Genomic DNA, 14,932 nt, shown 5'->3' with positions numbered 1-14,932 from the left:
TTCTTAGATAAAAACCAACCCATGGTATTATAGGTCTTAAACAATAAAATGTATATGGAAAAAATGAAAACTATAAGTGAAAGCACTAATAAAAACTGCGTGGGCTACATCACTCAACGTCACCCATGCTTTTTCCTATAAGGAAAAAAACGCGCCTAAAATGGCGGCCATGACCAAAGCTACGAGGTGATACTACTCTATAACCCAATCAAACAACAAGGTAATTCAAATAGCTACTAGAAATCCAGAAAATGTCAATCCATATACCCACGGTAATGAAAATTGTAATAGAAAAAACAAAAACACCTTACCGTTAACAATTCCCGGCTTATAACGCACACAAAAAACCCTTAACTGAATAGGGAAGGCTAAACAACAGCGCATATCTCAAAATATAAAACCAACGTAACCACATTAATGAAAATGTATCACACATTTAAAGCCGATAAGAAAACACGTAAAATAAATTACGAAGTTACGAGTAAAGTAAGCAAAACGAAAAAAAAATCGTATTCATAAATGACCTTAACGGTTCAAAAGTACCGATAGACAAAAACTAAGTGGACGCCTACGGGTTCTACCCTTTAACCCTCTTATCTCTGCTGACAAGATTTGACCTTTAAATTTTCATACGTAAAAAAATGAAGACTTCAAAAACTATTAATATACTCTTCCGCTTAAGCTGAGCTTATAATTTTCAATGAATCGTAATATATATCGGTGGTTCTGTCACAACTTCTGTGGTAGAACGTCCACCTGTCATGTAATCGCAAATTGATACTAAGACGAATACCGCGAACAATTGGTGGAAACCCTGCCATTTGGACGTTGAGACGTTTACCGTAACCATCAGCACTCGGTCCGTCCCAAAAGTCAATTAGAAGAAGTTGGAGAGAAAACACCCACAACCGTCATAACGCTAACACAACCTACTCAACACCCACAATCGCCATAACACACTACACATAAACATTACATATTATTATTTATAATATAAATATTGACAGCACTTATACATGTAAATAGAGTAAAATAATAAGTCCACATATTGTATAATAATTGTCTATTGTCCCCCTAACGGACGTTTCTTGTAGTAATTATTGTGTACGCTCGAATCAGACCTGACAAAGCCCCCGAATGGGTATGGCGAAACTAGTCGTCTCCTTTTAATAAAAGTAATTATTATACAATATGTGGACTTATTATTTTACTCTATAAACATTACAATAACAAACTTTCCAATAAAACAGAATTGAAACCGTTGCGACGGTGAGCGTTAACGAAAAAAACAACCAAACCCAAACGCAAATTTATCCGTTAACGCTCACCGTCACACGGTAGTTTTGCCAACCTTTAAATTGCAAACACGGTTTTTCAACTTTTCCACGGTAACGCTATCGCAGCACACACACACACACAGACAGACAGACACGGTGATTGTAAAACCCCTCCTATGAGACTATATCCCCTCGGAGAGAGAGAGAAGCAGTGGTCGCCCCACAAACGTCGACCTCGGGGGTCCAGGGATAATCTTTCCCAGACTCATAAGCTTTCACTGGGCGACTAGCGCCTTCGGATCGAACACCAGGAACCTATTATCCGAAGTCTTATTAAGGAATATAGGTCTACCATACTTGTCTGTATGTTTAAAACGGACGAAAGCTCTCTTTGTACTTCAGGTCTATTTTCGGCACTAAAGTGGGGAAAAAATTTTAAATGCCCTTTCAAGCTCTCGCTTCGTATTAGTGGCAGACAATAAATTTAACCTATCTCTAATCTAATTATATTCCCGCCTTTGGTAGTGGTCGAAGGTAACAGTGACTTCGAGTATACGAATAATTTTATTACACTTTTTAAATTTTTAAAGAATAAAAATAAAAATCATTTATTACCACTAGATGACGTCAACAACTTACATAATACACAATATACATGTGTAAAAAATACCATGGAATTTTGGACAAATACGGCAAAGATTTTAACATTTAAATTCATGTAATTATATTCTAAAATCTGAAAGCATACATGCTGAAAGTAATATATGGTAAATTGATAATAGTTCCGGATATTAAATGAAATTATTTCATCATCAACGAGTTAACAAATGTAATGGTATGGAATAAGACTCCAAGAGCCAATTTATTAGAAAGCACAACAGTTGATTTTTGTTAGCTAGGTTAATACATAATTTGCACCTAAGGGTCTTCCCTTATGTGAAAATTATGTATTAAATATGGTCTCCATGGAAACCGGGAGGGGGTCAAAAATTTAAATCATATCGCGCGTAGCTACTAAATAGCTAGCTATTTTGTTGGTAATCTCATCGAAGCGACACAATTACACTTTAAAATATTTAAATTAACATCGTTATGACCCTAAAAAAAACAGGTAAGATTTGGAACCTGGGTTATTTATGCGACCTCATTTTAAATGAAAGTAAATGAATGCGACGCCATTTTAAATGAATGCAAATGAATGCGACGCCATTTTAAATTAATGCGACCTCATTTTAAATGAATGCAAATGAATACGACGACATTTTAAATGGCTGCCATTAAGTTAGGTCCCTACAACTAATATCGATTATCTCAAAAATTAAATTTAGGGTGTTTGAAGACCTCAACTGATATAGGGGGGGGGGCTTGCGTTAAGTTAGCCCCCCCCCCACTTACGATAGCGATTATCTCGTTAACTAAGATGTCGCATTCGAAAGTAAGGGTGTCGCATAACGTCGCATTCTATTGGTTGTGTTTCCGGGTTGATAGTTGAAAGTGGGGGGGGGGGGGCATCATTAAGTTAGCCCCCATTTTGTTTTAATTATTCCAACTTAACAATTATGTCGCATCATTTTTTTTTAGTTTCGCATATGGTCGCATCGAGGTCGCATTCGATCGCAAATGAAAGTTTTAAAAATTGTAGAGAGGGGGGCCAAATTAATGGAGCCCTCGTGACGCTCGTCCAATGAAATTCGTACACAACCCTTCGTTAGCGTGTTTAAAGGCTAGCTGCGTTCTCCTTGTGTTTGTTGCTCCTAGATTTCATCAACAGAGGGATATATATTGTATATGTTACCTATATGTTTCTTAGCGTGTTTTAATCCAAATATTATCATAGATTAACTGAAGTTTAAACGACATTTCATCTCTTATTTACTTCGGATACAAACCTTCCTTTCTTTGATCGCTTTTATTACTCCCGTTGCACCATCAAATTTCCCAAAGATATCTTTCCAGCGTCATCGTAGAAGGAAGCTTGGGGAAACATTTTTCCTTGAGAATTTGAATCGTTTTGGTTCTTGCAGGGTTGCCACAAAATTTTAAGATTCAAATTCCCTGACTATTCCCTGTTCTCCCTGACCATTTTAAGAGATTTTCTGACTTTTAAGGGCCAAAATTTTTATTAAATGCTTTACTTTTATCAGAAGTTAATAAATTTAAATTGACTTATATTTCCGGAAATAAATGATAATCATAGAATATGTCAAAGATCTAGAGTAAATTTACCTTCAACAAGTGTCAAGACATAATTGAATTCCCTGACTTTTCACAAATTTTAAATTTCCTGACATTTCCCTGACATTTTAGGCCCATTTTTAAATTCCCTGACTTTTCCATGATATCCCTGACGTGTGGCAACCCTGTTCTAGTCATCGTACCACACCGCCACTGGAGAACGAAGTTATACACGTAAAAATACACCGTTAAAAGAATTTCCTACAAATCAAGGGGATGGTTAGAAAAGAATGAGTTTCTTCTAATTGAAACTTCGGTTTGACACCTCACGGCCTCCTTCTACTTCGGCATTTTTCGTCTTTTGTTACAAAGTCAAGCCTGGTGAGCACCGTCATATCGTCACACTTGACCTCTTACGCAATTAAGTTGAGGTTTTGCAATCAGTGTTTGATAATAAAATGTGACTAAATCAAATAAATACCGAGTAGTTTACAACGGTTCAATTATGTCACCGTCGGCTACGATACATGCTTGAGCTCGTTTAACGACGGAGTTCCATTATTCTAAAACTGGTTGTCATGACCACCAATCTTACAGAAATCAGGTTCAATTCATTAACTTTCAATTTCTCGGCTTCTGATTGGTCAAATCAAAGTTAATTGAACTAATAATATGGCGAGCAACAACTTTCTAATTGGAACCAAATCCGTAAACCCAATGGTTCTCGAGATAGTTTTTGAAGGACCTTGAAGGGATCAAGGTCATTCAATTTTACACTAGTAAATGCCCTATCTACGAGGAACGTTCCTTAGAAATTTGAAATTTAAAAAAAAGGTTTTCCGTTATTTATAATTTTTCGTTTTAAGTGGACACCCTGTATAACTTCAGCGTATATTGTTAAAAAAGAAATTATCGTTTTTAATCATTCCCCCTTCCATTAAAACTTGTTAAGGTTAACCACCGAACCGCTACACAATTTAACCCGGTCATGTAATTAAGGGAATTAAAATTCGATAAATGACTTGGGTATTAGCCTAGTTGATTGTTATTATTAAGGGAAAGGTGAAACTGGACATATCAACTATAAGATGTAGATGGCGACAGTAGATATTTATTTTAATTTATATAAAATAAACATATATACCGCCAAAAAATAGTCTTCCCTACCTTTCAAGGTATAAAATTAATAGGTACTTAAAAATAACACATAATATCAAAACGTGGATTATAATAAAAAAATTACCAGAAGATACGTAGATGACGTAAATGCCACGAACTCTCCAAAAGCAGGGATAATTATCTCTGCCAAAGCAACAACTAAGACGCCCCCAACCGTCCGTAATCGGTGTACAAGCTTTGACTGTACTAAAGTGATTACTTTATCGATTACAGATTTAGCACTAATAAAGGCTGTACTCGCTGTAATCGGTGTACAGAATTTGAGGAAGTGGTTATCCCCTCGCCGCCAACTAACCGCTTTCCAGTCATAGCTATGTGAAAATAAAAGTTAATATTTCTAGAAATGTTAGGCCCGCCCTAGAAAACGCTTAGGGGTAACGTGTAGAGGTACCCGTACCCTACACGGAAAATGTGGACTTAAAATTCAGACCCTTCGTGAGCCCACAAATAATAAATTTTTAGTCTTGAAATTATATTAAAGACATTGGGGTTTCAGCTTCAGTACCATTTACTACACTTATATGTGAAATTTCATCAGTTTAAATACAAAAAATATATATAAAAAAAAGTATGATTTAGCAAATAATTTAAGTAGCCGTTTACAAATGACGTAAGGTAGTACACGCGTTACAGGGAGAGGGGTCGCGGAAATGTTGCATCACATTCTATACCAGACCCTAGCAATCTAATACTTTTTCCCTTTATTGAAGTATTAGTTTTCGAGAGATAAAATAGGATAATAGGACGTCATACTTATTGCCTTGTTGCTTATGAAATAACCCTTACACGTAGGTGTTACATATGGTAATACTACTTCGTAGCTTTTAGCCATTGCTGCAATTTTTCAGTAGGAGTAAGTGACGTTCTATAACACCATAGTCCCAGGGTACGTTCAGTAACAAATATCATTTGGGAACCGGTGTTTTACTTTTATTTCATTAATTACAGGTCAAGAAACTTATAAAATAATGTTAATATTAAGAAAACAATACTTTATTTCAACAATCTGTACAATGGTCCATTAAATGACAGTCATTTACATTTTTCTACAAAAAGAAACAATGACTAGATTTTGTATGCCATTTTTTGTGATTGTACTTCTCAAAACTAATTTGAGAGAGTGACGAGGGAATTCATTTAAATTATAGAAGAGTGAGAATTTAAATGATTTACGTTTTATCGAGTTTGTAAGTACATTTAGCTACTGGGGGAAAAAAATGGCGAGTAGAAATGGTACAAAAACAGATAGATAGTTTTTCTTCGTTTACGCAACAAAATTAATTGCTCTTTATAAATAGTTGCATAGAGGTTTGCTTAAAGACATGCAAAGAGTGAATGATAATAAAATGAACTTATCTTTAAGTTTCAAAGTGTCTGTTTCAATGAAAAAAGAAATAAAATGATAAAATCTTCAACGAGACACAGAAACTTCTCAATATTAAAACTATAAAAAATAACTTATATACACGCAATGAGACAAACAATATAGAAAAGAATGTTAGGGAAATCACTTAACAGCCAAGAACTTCTGTAGCTTTTGGACGGTGGACCTATCAAGTGAACAAAGATCAAAGTCAAACGACGCTCCCGAGACTTGATAAAGCCCCGTCTCTTCGATAAGATCAACAATCCTTTGCAAATGTTGCCGGTCCTTTAGAGACATAATTTTGCCCTGCAAATCTTTTAATTCGTTCAAGTAAGCGTGATCCATCGGCTTTTTAGCTTCTTCCGTTACTTCGTCGGGTTCCGAAGAAGTATTTGTGGAATGAGGAGGTGTAGATGGAGAGTCTTGCCTACTATTACCATTAGTATTGGCTGTTTTATGAAAAACCTTTTGATTTGGTGTATCCGAAGTGTTCCTATTTTCTTTAGATGACGAACGTTCGCTTCGAGCCCGGCGTCGCTTATTGTTCGACTCATTGTCTTCATCCTCGTCATCTTCCTCTTGATCACTAGACATAGGAGAAATAATGTTTTGTTCTTCCATTTCCGCTATCATAGTAGCCAAGGGTCCGTTTTCTTTCTCAGTATTAGCTTGAGGTGAGGTGCTTGATACCGAATCATTGCTGCTGGAACCGGGTTCGTCTTCCTCTTTTTCAGGTTTTTCTTGGGGCGGTAGAGGAGGCGGAGGAGGAAGGGCTGCTGGTGGTGGTGTTTCCTTCTTAATCTGCGGACTCTCTTTGGCTTTCCTCTTTTTGGCTTCGTTTTTGGACACGTTTTTCGGAGTTGCACTGCTAGCGTTGTTCTCTTTAGTACTCGAACTACTAGAAGAAACCCTGTCAATTGTTTCCGTCGTTATCTCCTTGGGTTCCTTTTTAAGAGATTCTTGCACGGAATTGTTGTTTTTGCTTAGTTTTTCTTGCTTAGCTGAGGAACTAGAATTAGTAGCTACCGAACTTTGATTACTTTTACTAGACAAGTCTGCGGAAGATTTTTCTTTTTGTCGTTTCTCTTTCGGTTTACGTTGTTCTTTACGAGGTTTCTCTTTTGAAGGGTGAGCGCTACTCTGCTTCACTTCGGCCTTTTTTGGTTCAGTGACTGGTTTACTGACGCTACGCAACACAAAATTGGTTAGCGTCAACCAAAATTACAATACTAGGTCAGCATTACAATAGAAGCAAAATGTAAAGCAAAACAACCAAAGATTCATCTTAGAAGATGATCATGCTCAGGACCAACTTTATCAAATGAAATTTTTCGTATGCAGAACTGACATGCAATTTTACCACAGCAAATCACCCCTTCCCCCGTGCATAGCAACCTAGTACAAACAGCACTAAAATCCAAAGTATTATATTTTGTAGGTGATAAGTAATGGTAAATAGCACCAAAATGACAAAATGGTGGATAATAATAAATAAATTAAAGTTTGTTTTAAAAAATAAATTTAGTATTTTAAGTAAATATAAAAATAAAATGTAAATGTTTTTGAACATTTTTCCACTGTCTGATTTATATAATCTAACTAAGGCTACGTTCAGTAACTTTTTGAACTTCCGATTGTGACGTCACGATTGTCAGTGCTTACGCATCGAAGTCATCGCACTCATCGGCTCAGAAGCCCGAATCTCGCTGATGAATTCCGTAAAGTGCGCTGTTTTTCTTAATGTAGGGCTTCTGCCGCGATTCTTTAAATTATCATGATTTTGGTGGATAGCATCTTCAGAGAAAAAGGATGTTGTTTGGGAAGAGTTTGTTTATTAAGGACTGATTACGAAAAATGTTTAATTTATAATTATTTATACATTAGTTTTCCTATTAAATAGTAAGTTAAAGTTAAGAATTTGTTTATTTCGTCCATTTCTCCCGCCATTTTAAAATGAAACAAAAATCGCGGCTCAACATTTTCTGACTTTACGTTTGTAAGCGCTGGAATTACGAAATCATGGGTAGTTTAGCGCTTGCTTTAAAAATGAGTTACTGAACGTACCCAAAATACTACTTTCTATTTAACTATATTTAATGTCATTCACCATTATTTACCAATGGTATGAGCAATATTAAAAAAGTTGGATTTTTGAAACAGTGAATAGCAACAATTAAGCAATTAAGGTAAGTGTGATCACCCCTATTATTTTCCCAAATGTTATTATAATAAAATATTTGATGAATGGATATTGAAATTTACTTAATTATACACATTTTGTATATTTTCAATATTAATTTAAATTAATTTAGTTTTTAAAACTTTTAGTTGAAGAAACGATATTCTCTTCTATTTGTGTTTAGAGATTTTATGCCCAAAGGAGAAGTTCTGTAACTTTTTTCCTAACTGGCAAACCGGTTTTATGTTTTGGTTTTTGTAGTTTGCTTTTTACCTGCTGGGAAAATTGTATTTTTGCTATTAATTTGAGGTTTTAAAAATTTTATCTGGAAAAACTCTTTCTATATTTGCAGTGTGGGGTAAGTATGATCAGTTAATCAATGTAAAATTTCTGTTTAATTTACGGTTTATAAGCCACCTTTTTTTATTTTCTTACCTAGCTATATAAGCATCTGGGTACTTAGTTTAAAAAGATATTATGATTTTAGAGCTACGAAAAATATAGCTTTATTGGGACACCATATTTAAAATCTGTATATAATTTCATTGCGTTTGGCCCATGATTTTGCGTGATCATTAACAGAGTTAAATTAAATAATTAATATTTAACTATTTATTTGATATTAAATTTGATTGCATAGTTGTGTTGGATAAAGTGGCCATATTAATGGTACCAATTTTTAAGAGAGTGCGATTTTTAGTTTAGGAGTAATTTCAAGTAAACTCCTAAAAAAAATATTTAGATCACACTTACCTCCATTGATCCTATAATTATTAAAAAGTGGGATTCTACTTTTCACTTTTTTTTATATCAAATAAATATTCAAGCACTTAAGGCGATAATTATCATTATTGTTAAGCATCTAAAGTCATGTAACAGTTTTAAGCAATTGGGGTTGTCTAAGACTCAGTTCTAAGAAGATAAATTAAAATGAGCTCGCTTCAGATCATCCCTATTTGTAAGCCACTATATTTTAATTTCATTTCAGCTCAGCTCAGCTCAGATTCGACTCTCCAATATTGAATGAGCTTGTCTTTACTCTCGGAATTTTGCCAGTGGTGTGCCAGGGGATATGCAAATAAGGGTTGCGGCCTACTTACATTTTTAAATCCCCCCCCCCCCTCTAATTTTTTTTAAAAATTAGCTTAAACCAATTGGGGATACTTTTTAACTAGCTCGAAATCCAACTGAAATTATTAGCTAACACGAATAAATAGAAATTTTGACGATTAAACACTATATTTTTATAGATAAAAATAAAACCAGATGGCCCCACTTCCTTGACATACCTAACTGAGAAATCCTGCCCCAGAAAAAGTGGCATAACTAGGTCAATGCGACTAACGATCACCACAGCAAGTGAACTCTCCGTGACATAAGCAAAGCTTGGGCCCCATTTTAGATTGGAGCCTATTTTCAAAAAATTAACGAATGTTCAAAAGGTCACAGAATCATTCAAATTTCACTAGGTTCCTACGCTAGTATCTGAAAGTTTCCTAAAAAAATTACGATACACTGTATTTTGCCCCACAGAAGCTAGAGGTGATTGACGCTAGTTACGTTAGCATTTTGACAGAATATATTTCAATTGTATTTCTACTCCCTTTAAACTAAATCAATTATATTTTTGGTTTTAACTATGCTCAACCGGGTATAAAATAATACTTTATTTTCAGGCTCATGATTTTATATAAAAAACCAGCACCCTTAACTTTAAGTTTGAGGTTTTAAAAACTTGAAACACCAAAAAGCAATAAACCAAATGTGTAAGAGAGCTTGGATACTTGAATAATTGTTAAAATCTCACCTGTCTCTCGAAGCTGTCGATGAAACCGAGGCTGTTCTTTTCCGTTTCTTAACAGGCTCTACTACTGTTTCAGGTTCATGGGTTGGCCTTTTATCAGGCTGAGAGGGAGGGGGACTTTTGGGAGCTTTTGTAGGAGGAGGCGGTGGTGGAGCCTTCACTTCCGTTACATCCTTCTTTTTGAGCTCTTTCGAATGCTTAGATGATTTATGTGACGATTTTGATTCTTTGCGAGATTTCGAGGGGGTTGAAGTACCAGACTGGGACTTATTATCTTCCGATAAAACTGCAGTTTTATTTACCTTCGATGATTTATCTTTGTTGGACTCCTAAATGTAAGAACTTCGGTTAAAATTTCAATATGTTATATTTAAAATAACCAAACCTTAGACTTTGCTATTTGATCGGGTGAAGGTTTGGTTTTAATGGGTGTTCCGAATATGTCCGTGAAAGGATGACTTTGAGGGGGTGGTTCCGGAGGTCTCGAAATCTCCTAAGAATTATAAACAATGTTGTTATCCAATATTTCTAAGCGTAGCTATTAAGCAAAGAATTTTTGGGGCACTATAAGGAGCCTTAACTTAATTAAATACCGTATATTGGCGAACCTTGTTGGCCTGTTGGCTTTGTTTTGTAGAATTCGAAGAGGATGACCCACTACTGCTCTTTGGAGTTTTCTTTGGCACTTGATTGGAACCTTTTTGAGCAGAACTTGATGACGAATTATTAAAAGATGATGATGGTTGCTTAGACGATGATGTGGGCCTTTGTCCAGATTGTGACTGGCTTTGGTGCTGCGTTCCACTAGCCTGATAAGGTTCAGTTTCAGTGCGAACATGATGATTGGGACCAGATGACTCGTCAGCTGCTGCTTGCGATGCCGCACCACTTAATGCAATCTAGAATTAAATATAAACTGCTTAGACCTTAATTCATCTTACCATCTGTTAACAAGATTTAGCCTAGAATCAGTGCTGGTGAATCCCATAGAGAAAAGCATTAAGGCAATAAACATACCCGATACTGAGAAGATGACCAAGGTGGGCTTAATGGGCTATGAGGAGGCGATCTAATTGGGCTTATGTGTGGCAAAACCGGCGATGAAAAGTACATCTGTTGACCTCGCGGTCGAGGTTCATATATTATAAAACAACCAAATTAAAACAACTGGGAAAACGGTGTAACTTGTAGTCGATACTTGTAGCCAAATTCATATCATTAAATTATATAGACTTCTTTTTAAGCTCAAATTCACCAGTATATTTTATAAAACACGCCACCTTGGTTAATATGGACGGTTTGCCGCGTCACCAGCGTGAAAAGCACCCACCTCAAGGAAAAACAGAACTGGGGCACGTGTCAACGGAGTTGCCAGACTCCACGCCAAAATGCTTTATTCAAACCAGCTAAAATAGCCCAATAACAAACGAATTGGTCCTAAGGAAGCAAAACGTTTTTTTTAAACGAAATTATAAAAAAATAAAAAGAAGACTCGTTTTAAGTAAATTACTAAATGCTCCATAAAGATTTGAGTGTTTTCTAATTTAGCAAAATAATTAATATTAGAAGTATATATTATCTTAATGCCCACTGATATTTCAAAATAGGTTTTGTTGAAAAAGTATTTTTATTCAAAGGCATCATTTTTAATGGTTTAATTTTTAATAGCCTAGATAGATATTTGCCTCTAAGAGATATTAAAAAGGTTAATCAACCCCTGAATAACATGTAGAGGAAACTTTTAAGAGTGAAGTGTGCACAATAGACCTACTTCTACACTCAAACAAGTTACCCTTCACGTTTTTGGGGGGTGGATTAACCTGACAATTGTAAACTTGTTACTTTTCCACTAACTTACTAATTAAGTTAACTACATTTTACAAAAATTGGCAAATCGGTCTAGTTTAGCGAAACCGCCAAAATGGGCGTTAAACGGATAATCTGGCAACTCTACGTGTCAGTTGCACCAATTGCGCGCGCGCTTTCCCCAATCCCAGCGATAAGATCCTTTTAATATGCAAAATACGCGTATTATTACCACCATACCCCCCCCCCCCGAACTAAGTAGCTTTCCATTTATATTGAAAGCAAGTGGGAAAAAATTCTTCCCCTTCTCGATATCTGTCCCCCTCCTCGAAGTTTGCTAATAATAATAAAAACATGTTTTTCCAGACTTTTGGAAGGGGAGAGGAATTTTTTAACTTTTATAGAAACAATTTGATTATCATTATTAAAGGTATAACTTTGAATTTTTTTACAGAGCTAAATATAGTTTTTTTTTGTAATGCACAATGCAGGCTTGACCATGAAAATTTGCAGAAAAATTTCATGAATGCTCAATATTTTAATATTAATAATAATAATATAATACACCTAATAGTACTCAATGAAAAATCTAAAAATATACATTAAATAAAATTTTTATTAAATGGGCACCTATGTGTTAAATTTAATATAGATTTTGGTAAATCTTCAAATTTAAAATATTTTACTCAGTATTGCAAGTTTGGTATGGAAGAAAGCTTTTCAGAAATTTCGCGTCATATGCACTTTGAAAGTGGAGTTACAATTAATTCTATGCAATCGATCCCCCCAAGCAATCCATACCATTAAGCCCTTTGAATTCGATTCCTTCTGAAAATCAGTATAGTACAAATTGTGAAACGTCCCCAAAAAGTCAGTTACGAGCTCCATTTTACCTTTCTGTTTGCCAATTGAGTTTAAATAGATATACGCAACATAAACTTATGTCAGAGTGACAGTATTGTTTTCATTTTTAAATTATAAATTTTACATTAAAAACACCCAAATTGAATAAACACCAAAAACACTAAACTTCTACTAACAAATAAAACAGAACTAAAAAATGAATTTAAAAAAACTAACTTACAGCCCCTCCTTTCATGAGTTTCTTCCTGAACTCTTCCGTTGGGTTTTGAAATGTGAGTTTCTCTAATCTGGAGTTCACAATGGGAGGTCCTTCCGATTGCAAATATAGATCATATTCAAATGTAACTCTTTTAGGCTCCTCCTTATTCTTAAAACAAACTTCAATTGTCATATTGAAACCAGCATATCCCGATTCCGAAACCTGGTATGGTGCTTCTTTAACCACTTCACAGATAAATATAATTGGCATTACAGTTTCATTTTTAACTGCTTATTACTAATCAACAATTATAAACAAACCTCTTTTTGGCTTTGGAAACGTTTCATGTAAGTGGAATATAACTTTCTCCACAAAATGTTGAATATTAGCTCCATCGGGCCCTCTGACAAAGATTGTCCAGTCGTGTGTAAAATTTTCTTCAGTTATCTTACTTCGTAAAACAGCTCGATGTCCGAGCTCCAATTTAACTTCAACAAACTATACCATCAAATAAAAATACCACATTAATACCCACAATCAGTTAATCCAATTATTATTATACCGATGAAAAACCAATCCCAATAATCTACTGACCTACAATACCTAGTGCATAATCTAATCAAAAGTTCTATGTAATTTGTAAGCTTAAAAATAAACACTAAATTAGCCAAGGCTTAAGTTTATTCGGTAATTTACGATAAATTTCTTCAAAAAAATAGTAGATAACTAAGTAAAAACCACAAAATGATAGATTTTGACACTTTAGATATTTACCTGCGGATTCATATTGCTATTTTATGACATTTTAGTAACAATAAATAATCAAAAGATTTGTCGAAAATCAAATTTGCGCCTCTTGAGAACCATATTTTTTTACAGTGAATACTACCTCCCACAAAAAGATCATTTGGAAATAAGATACTCCTCGATTTCAAAACAAATGAATAAATCGAATAATATTTAGAAAATATATCTTGAAAAAAAGATAATAGGTGAAGCAAAACATTTTATATTAATTTTGGGGAATTTAGCTTATAAAATTATAATAAAAATATCATATTTCTTTCACATTGGTGCAAAATAAATGTAATGAATAGGTTTACACTACATAGCAGAAAATGCAGTACTGCAAGCCATTTCACAAATTATGGCTGCGTTCAGTAACGCTCAACCGTTGAGAAAACGTACTGTTTTTCGACATCGCGTTGGTCATCGGTTCCTCAACCACGGATATAAAATAAAGTCCGTGGCTCAACGATGCCGTGGGGTCATCACGAGTGAAAAATGGCGCGAGGGTTAATTTATTAGTCTTTAAACATAAAGGTGTGATTGATAATAGTTGATTTTATAAATTAAGAAGTGTTGCTCTTACGTCATAAGACCCAGATTTAATAGTATGTTCTTCACATGAGCATGGGCGCTAGAAAATCCGAAATTCCTCGCGTATTTAGTGCGCGCTCGTGGACTTATCCAAGTATACAAGAGACTGTGACGTAAGAGAAACAGTTAACTAGCTTCTCCAAGGTAGCGCCTATGATCTAGCGTCATAAGAACGTTTTTTCTTAAATAAAATTATCAAAATATGAGCAAATGATGTAAAAATTATATTAAAATGCAATTATCACTATTTATAAAGTCAAATTTACGAATAACGATGAGGAAAAACTAGTAGCGTCTGCTTTAGCCGCTACATCTACCCTTGGAATAGTTGAACCAAGATGTACCCATTGAATTGGGAATATTAATCTAGAGATCCAATCAAATCTGCTCCCCGCGAAACAAGTTTTTGAAAATTACGAATGTGCCGTCTCCTCTTAAAGGACGAGTAAACGTTATCATATGACTCGTGGCGCCATCCATTATTTTTGAAATAAAAATATTTTTGCCGGAAAATGCCTCTTATTTGAACGAATCATTGAGAGATAGACGGCGCCACGGGTAGAATGATTTTTTTTTTTTTTCAAAAATAAGAAAGACTTTATTGGTGTATATGGCAGCGGAGGCCTTCACACCATGTGCATCATACAGAATTAGACTACAAATTTAAAGTATATACAAACAGCGATAAGAAGATAAATACACA

At 34.8% G+C, this 14,932-nt stretch overlaps 1 protein-coding gene across 3 annotated transcripts; it reads right to left on the bottom strand.

Moving 5' to 3' along the window:
- Window positions 1-5,640: 5,640 nt before the first annotated feature.
- Window positions 5,641-13,845, bottom strand: LOC149921968 (uncharacterized). Of its 3 annotated transcripts, none has more exons than XM_090162857.1 (7): window positions 13,624-13,845; window positions 13,170-13,347; window positions 12,871-13,094; window positions 10,574-10,879; window positions 10,366-10,473; window positions 9,984-10,309; window positions 5,641-7,183 (listed from the first exon to the last, which is right to left on the bottom strand). In XM_090162857.1, the coding sequence occupies exons 1-7, from the start codon at window positions 13,633-13,635 to the stop codon at window positions 6,139-6,141; spliced, it is 2,199 nt and encodes a 732-aa protein (XP_090018983.1). In that variant the 5' UTR covers window positions 13,636-13,845; the 3' UTR covers window positions 5,641-6,138. The 3 variants fall into 3 exon arrangements, with proteins under 3 accessions (XP_090018983.1, XP_090018984.1, XP_090018985.1); XM_090162858.1 differs by having other exon boundaries at window positions 10,589-10,879; XM_090162859.1 differs by lacking the exons at window positions 12,871-13,094; window positions 13,170-13,347; window positions 13,624-13,845 and adding an exon at window positions 10,998-11,299 and having other exon boundaries at window positions 5,643-7,183.
- Window positions 13,846-14,932: the final 1,087 nt, after the last annotated feature.

Source organism: Leiobunum rupestre, chromosome 11 (genome assembly GCF_980474605.1).
Source record: "Leiobunum rupestre chromosome 11, qqLeiRupe1.1.hap1, whole genome shotgun sequence".
NCBI classification, from domain to species: domain Eukaryota; kingdom Metazoa; phylum Arthropoda; class Arachnida; order Opiliones; family Sclerosomatidae; genus Leiobunum; species Leiobunum rupestre.
This window is presented reverse-complemented; position numbering and strand designations above follow the sequence as displayed.

Excerpts from the sequence above, each read along its gene's own strand:
- LOC149921968 (XM_090162857.1), bottom strand. Across the intron at positions 13,095-13,169 it reads GTTTCCAAAGCCAAAAAGAG|TGGTTAAAGAAGCACCATAC; the intron begins GTTTGTTTATAA and ends TTATCTGTGAAG. Across the intron at positions 10,474-10,573 it reads ACAAGGTTCGCCAATATACG|GAGATTTCGAGACCTCCGGA; the intron begins GTATTTAATTAA and ends TATAATTCTTAG.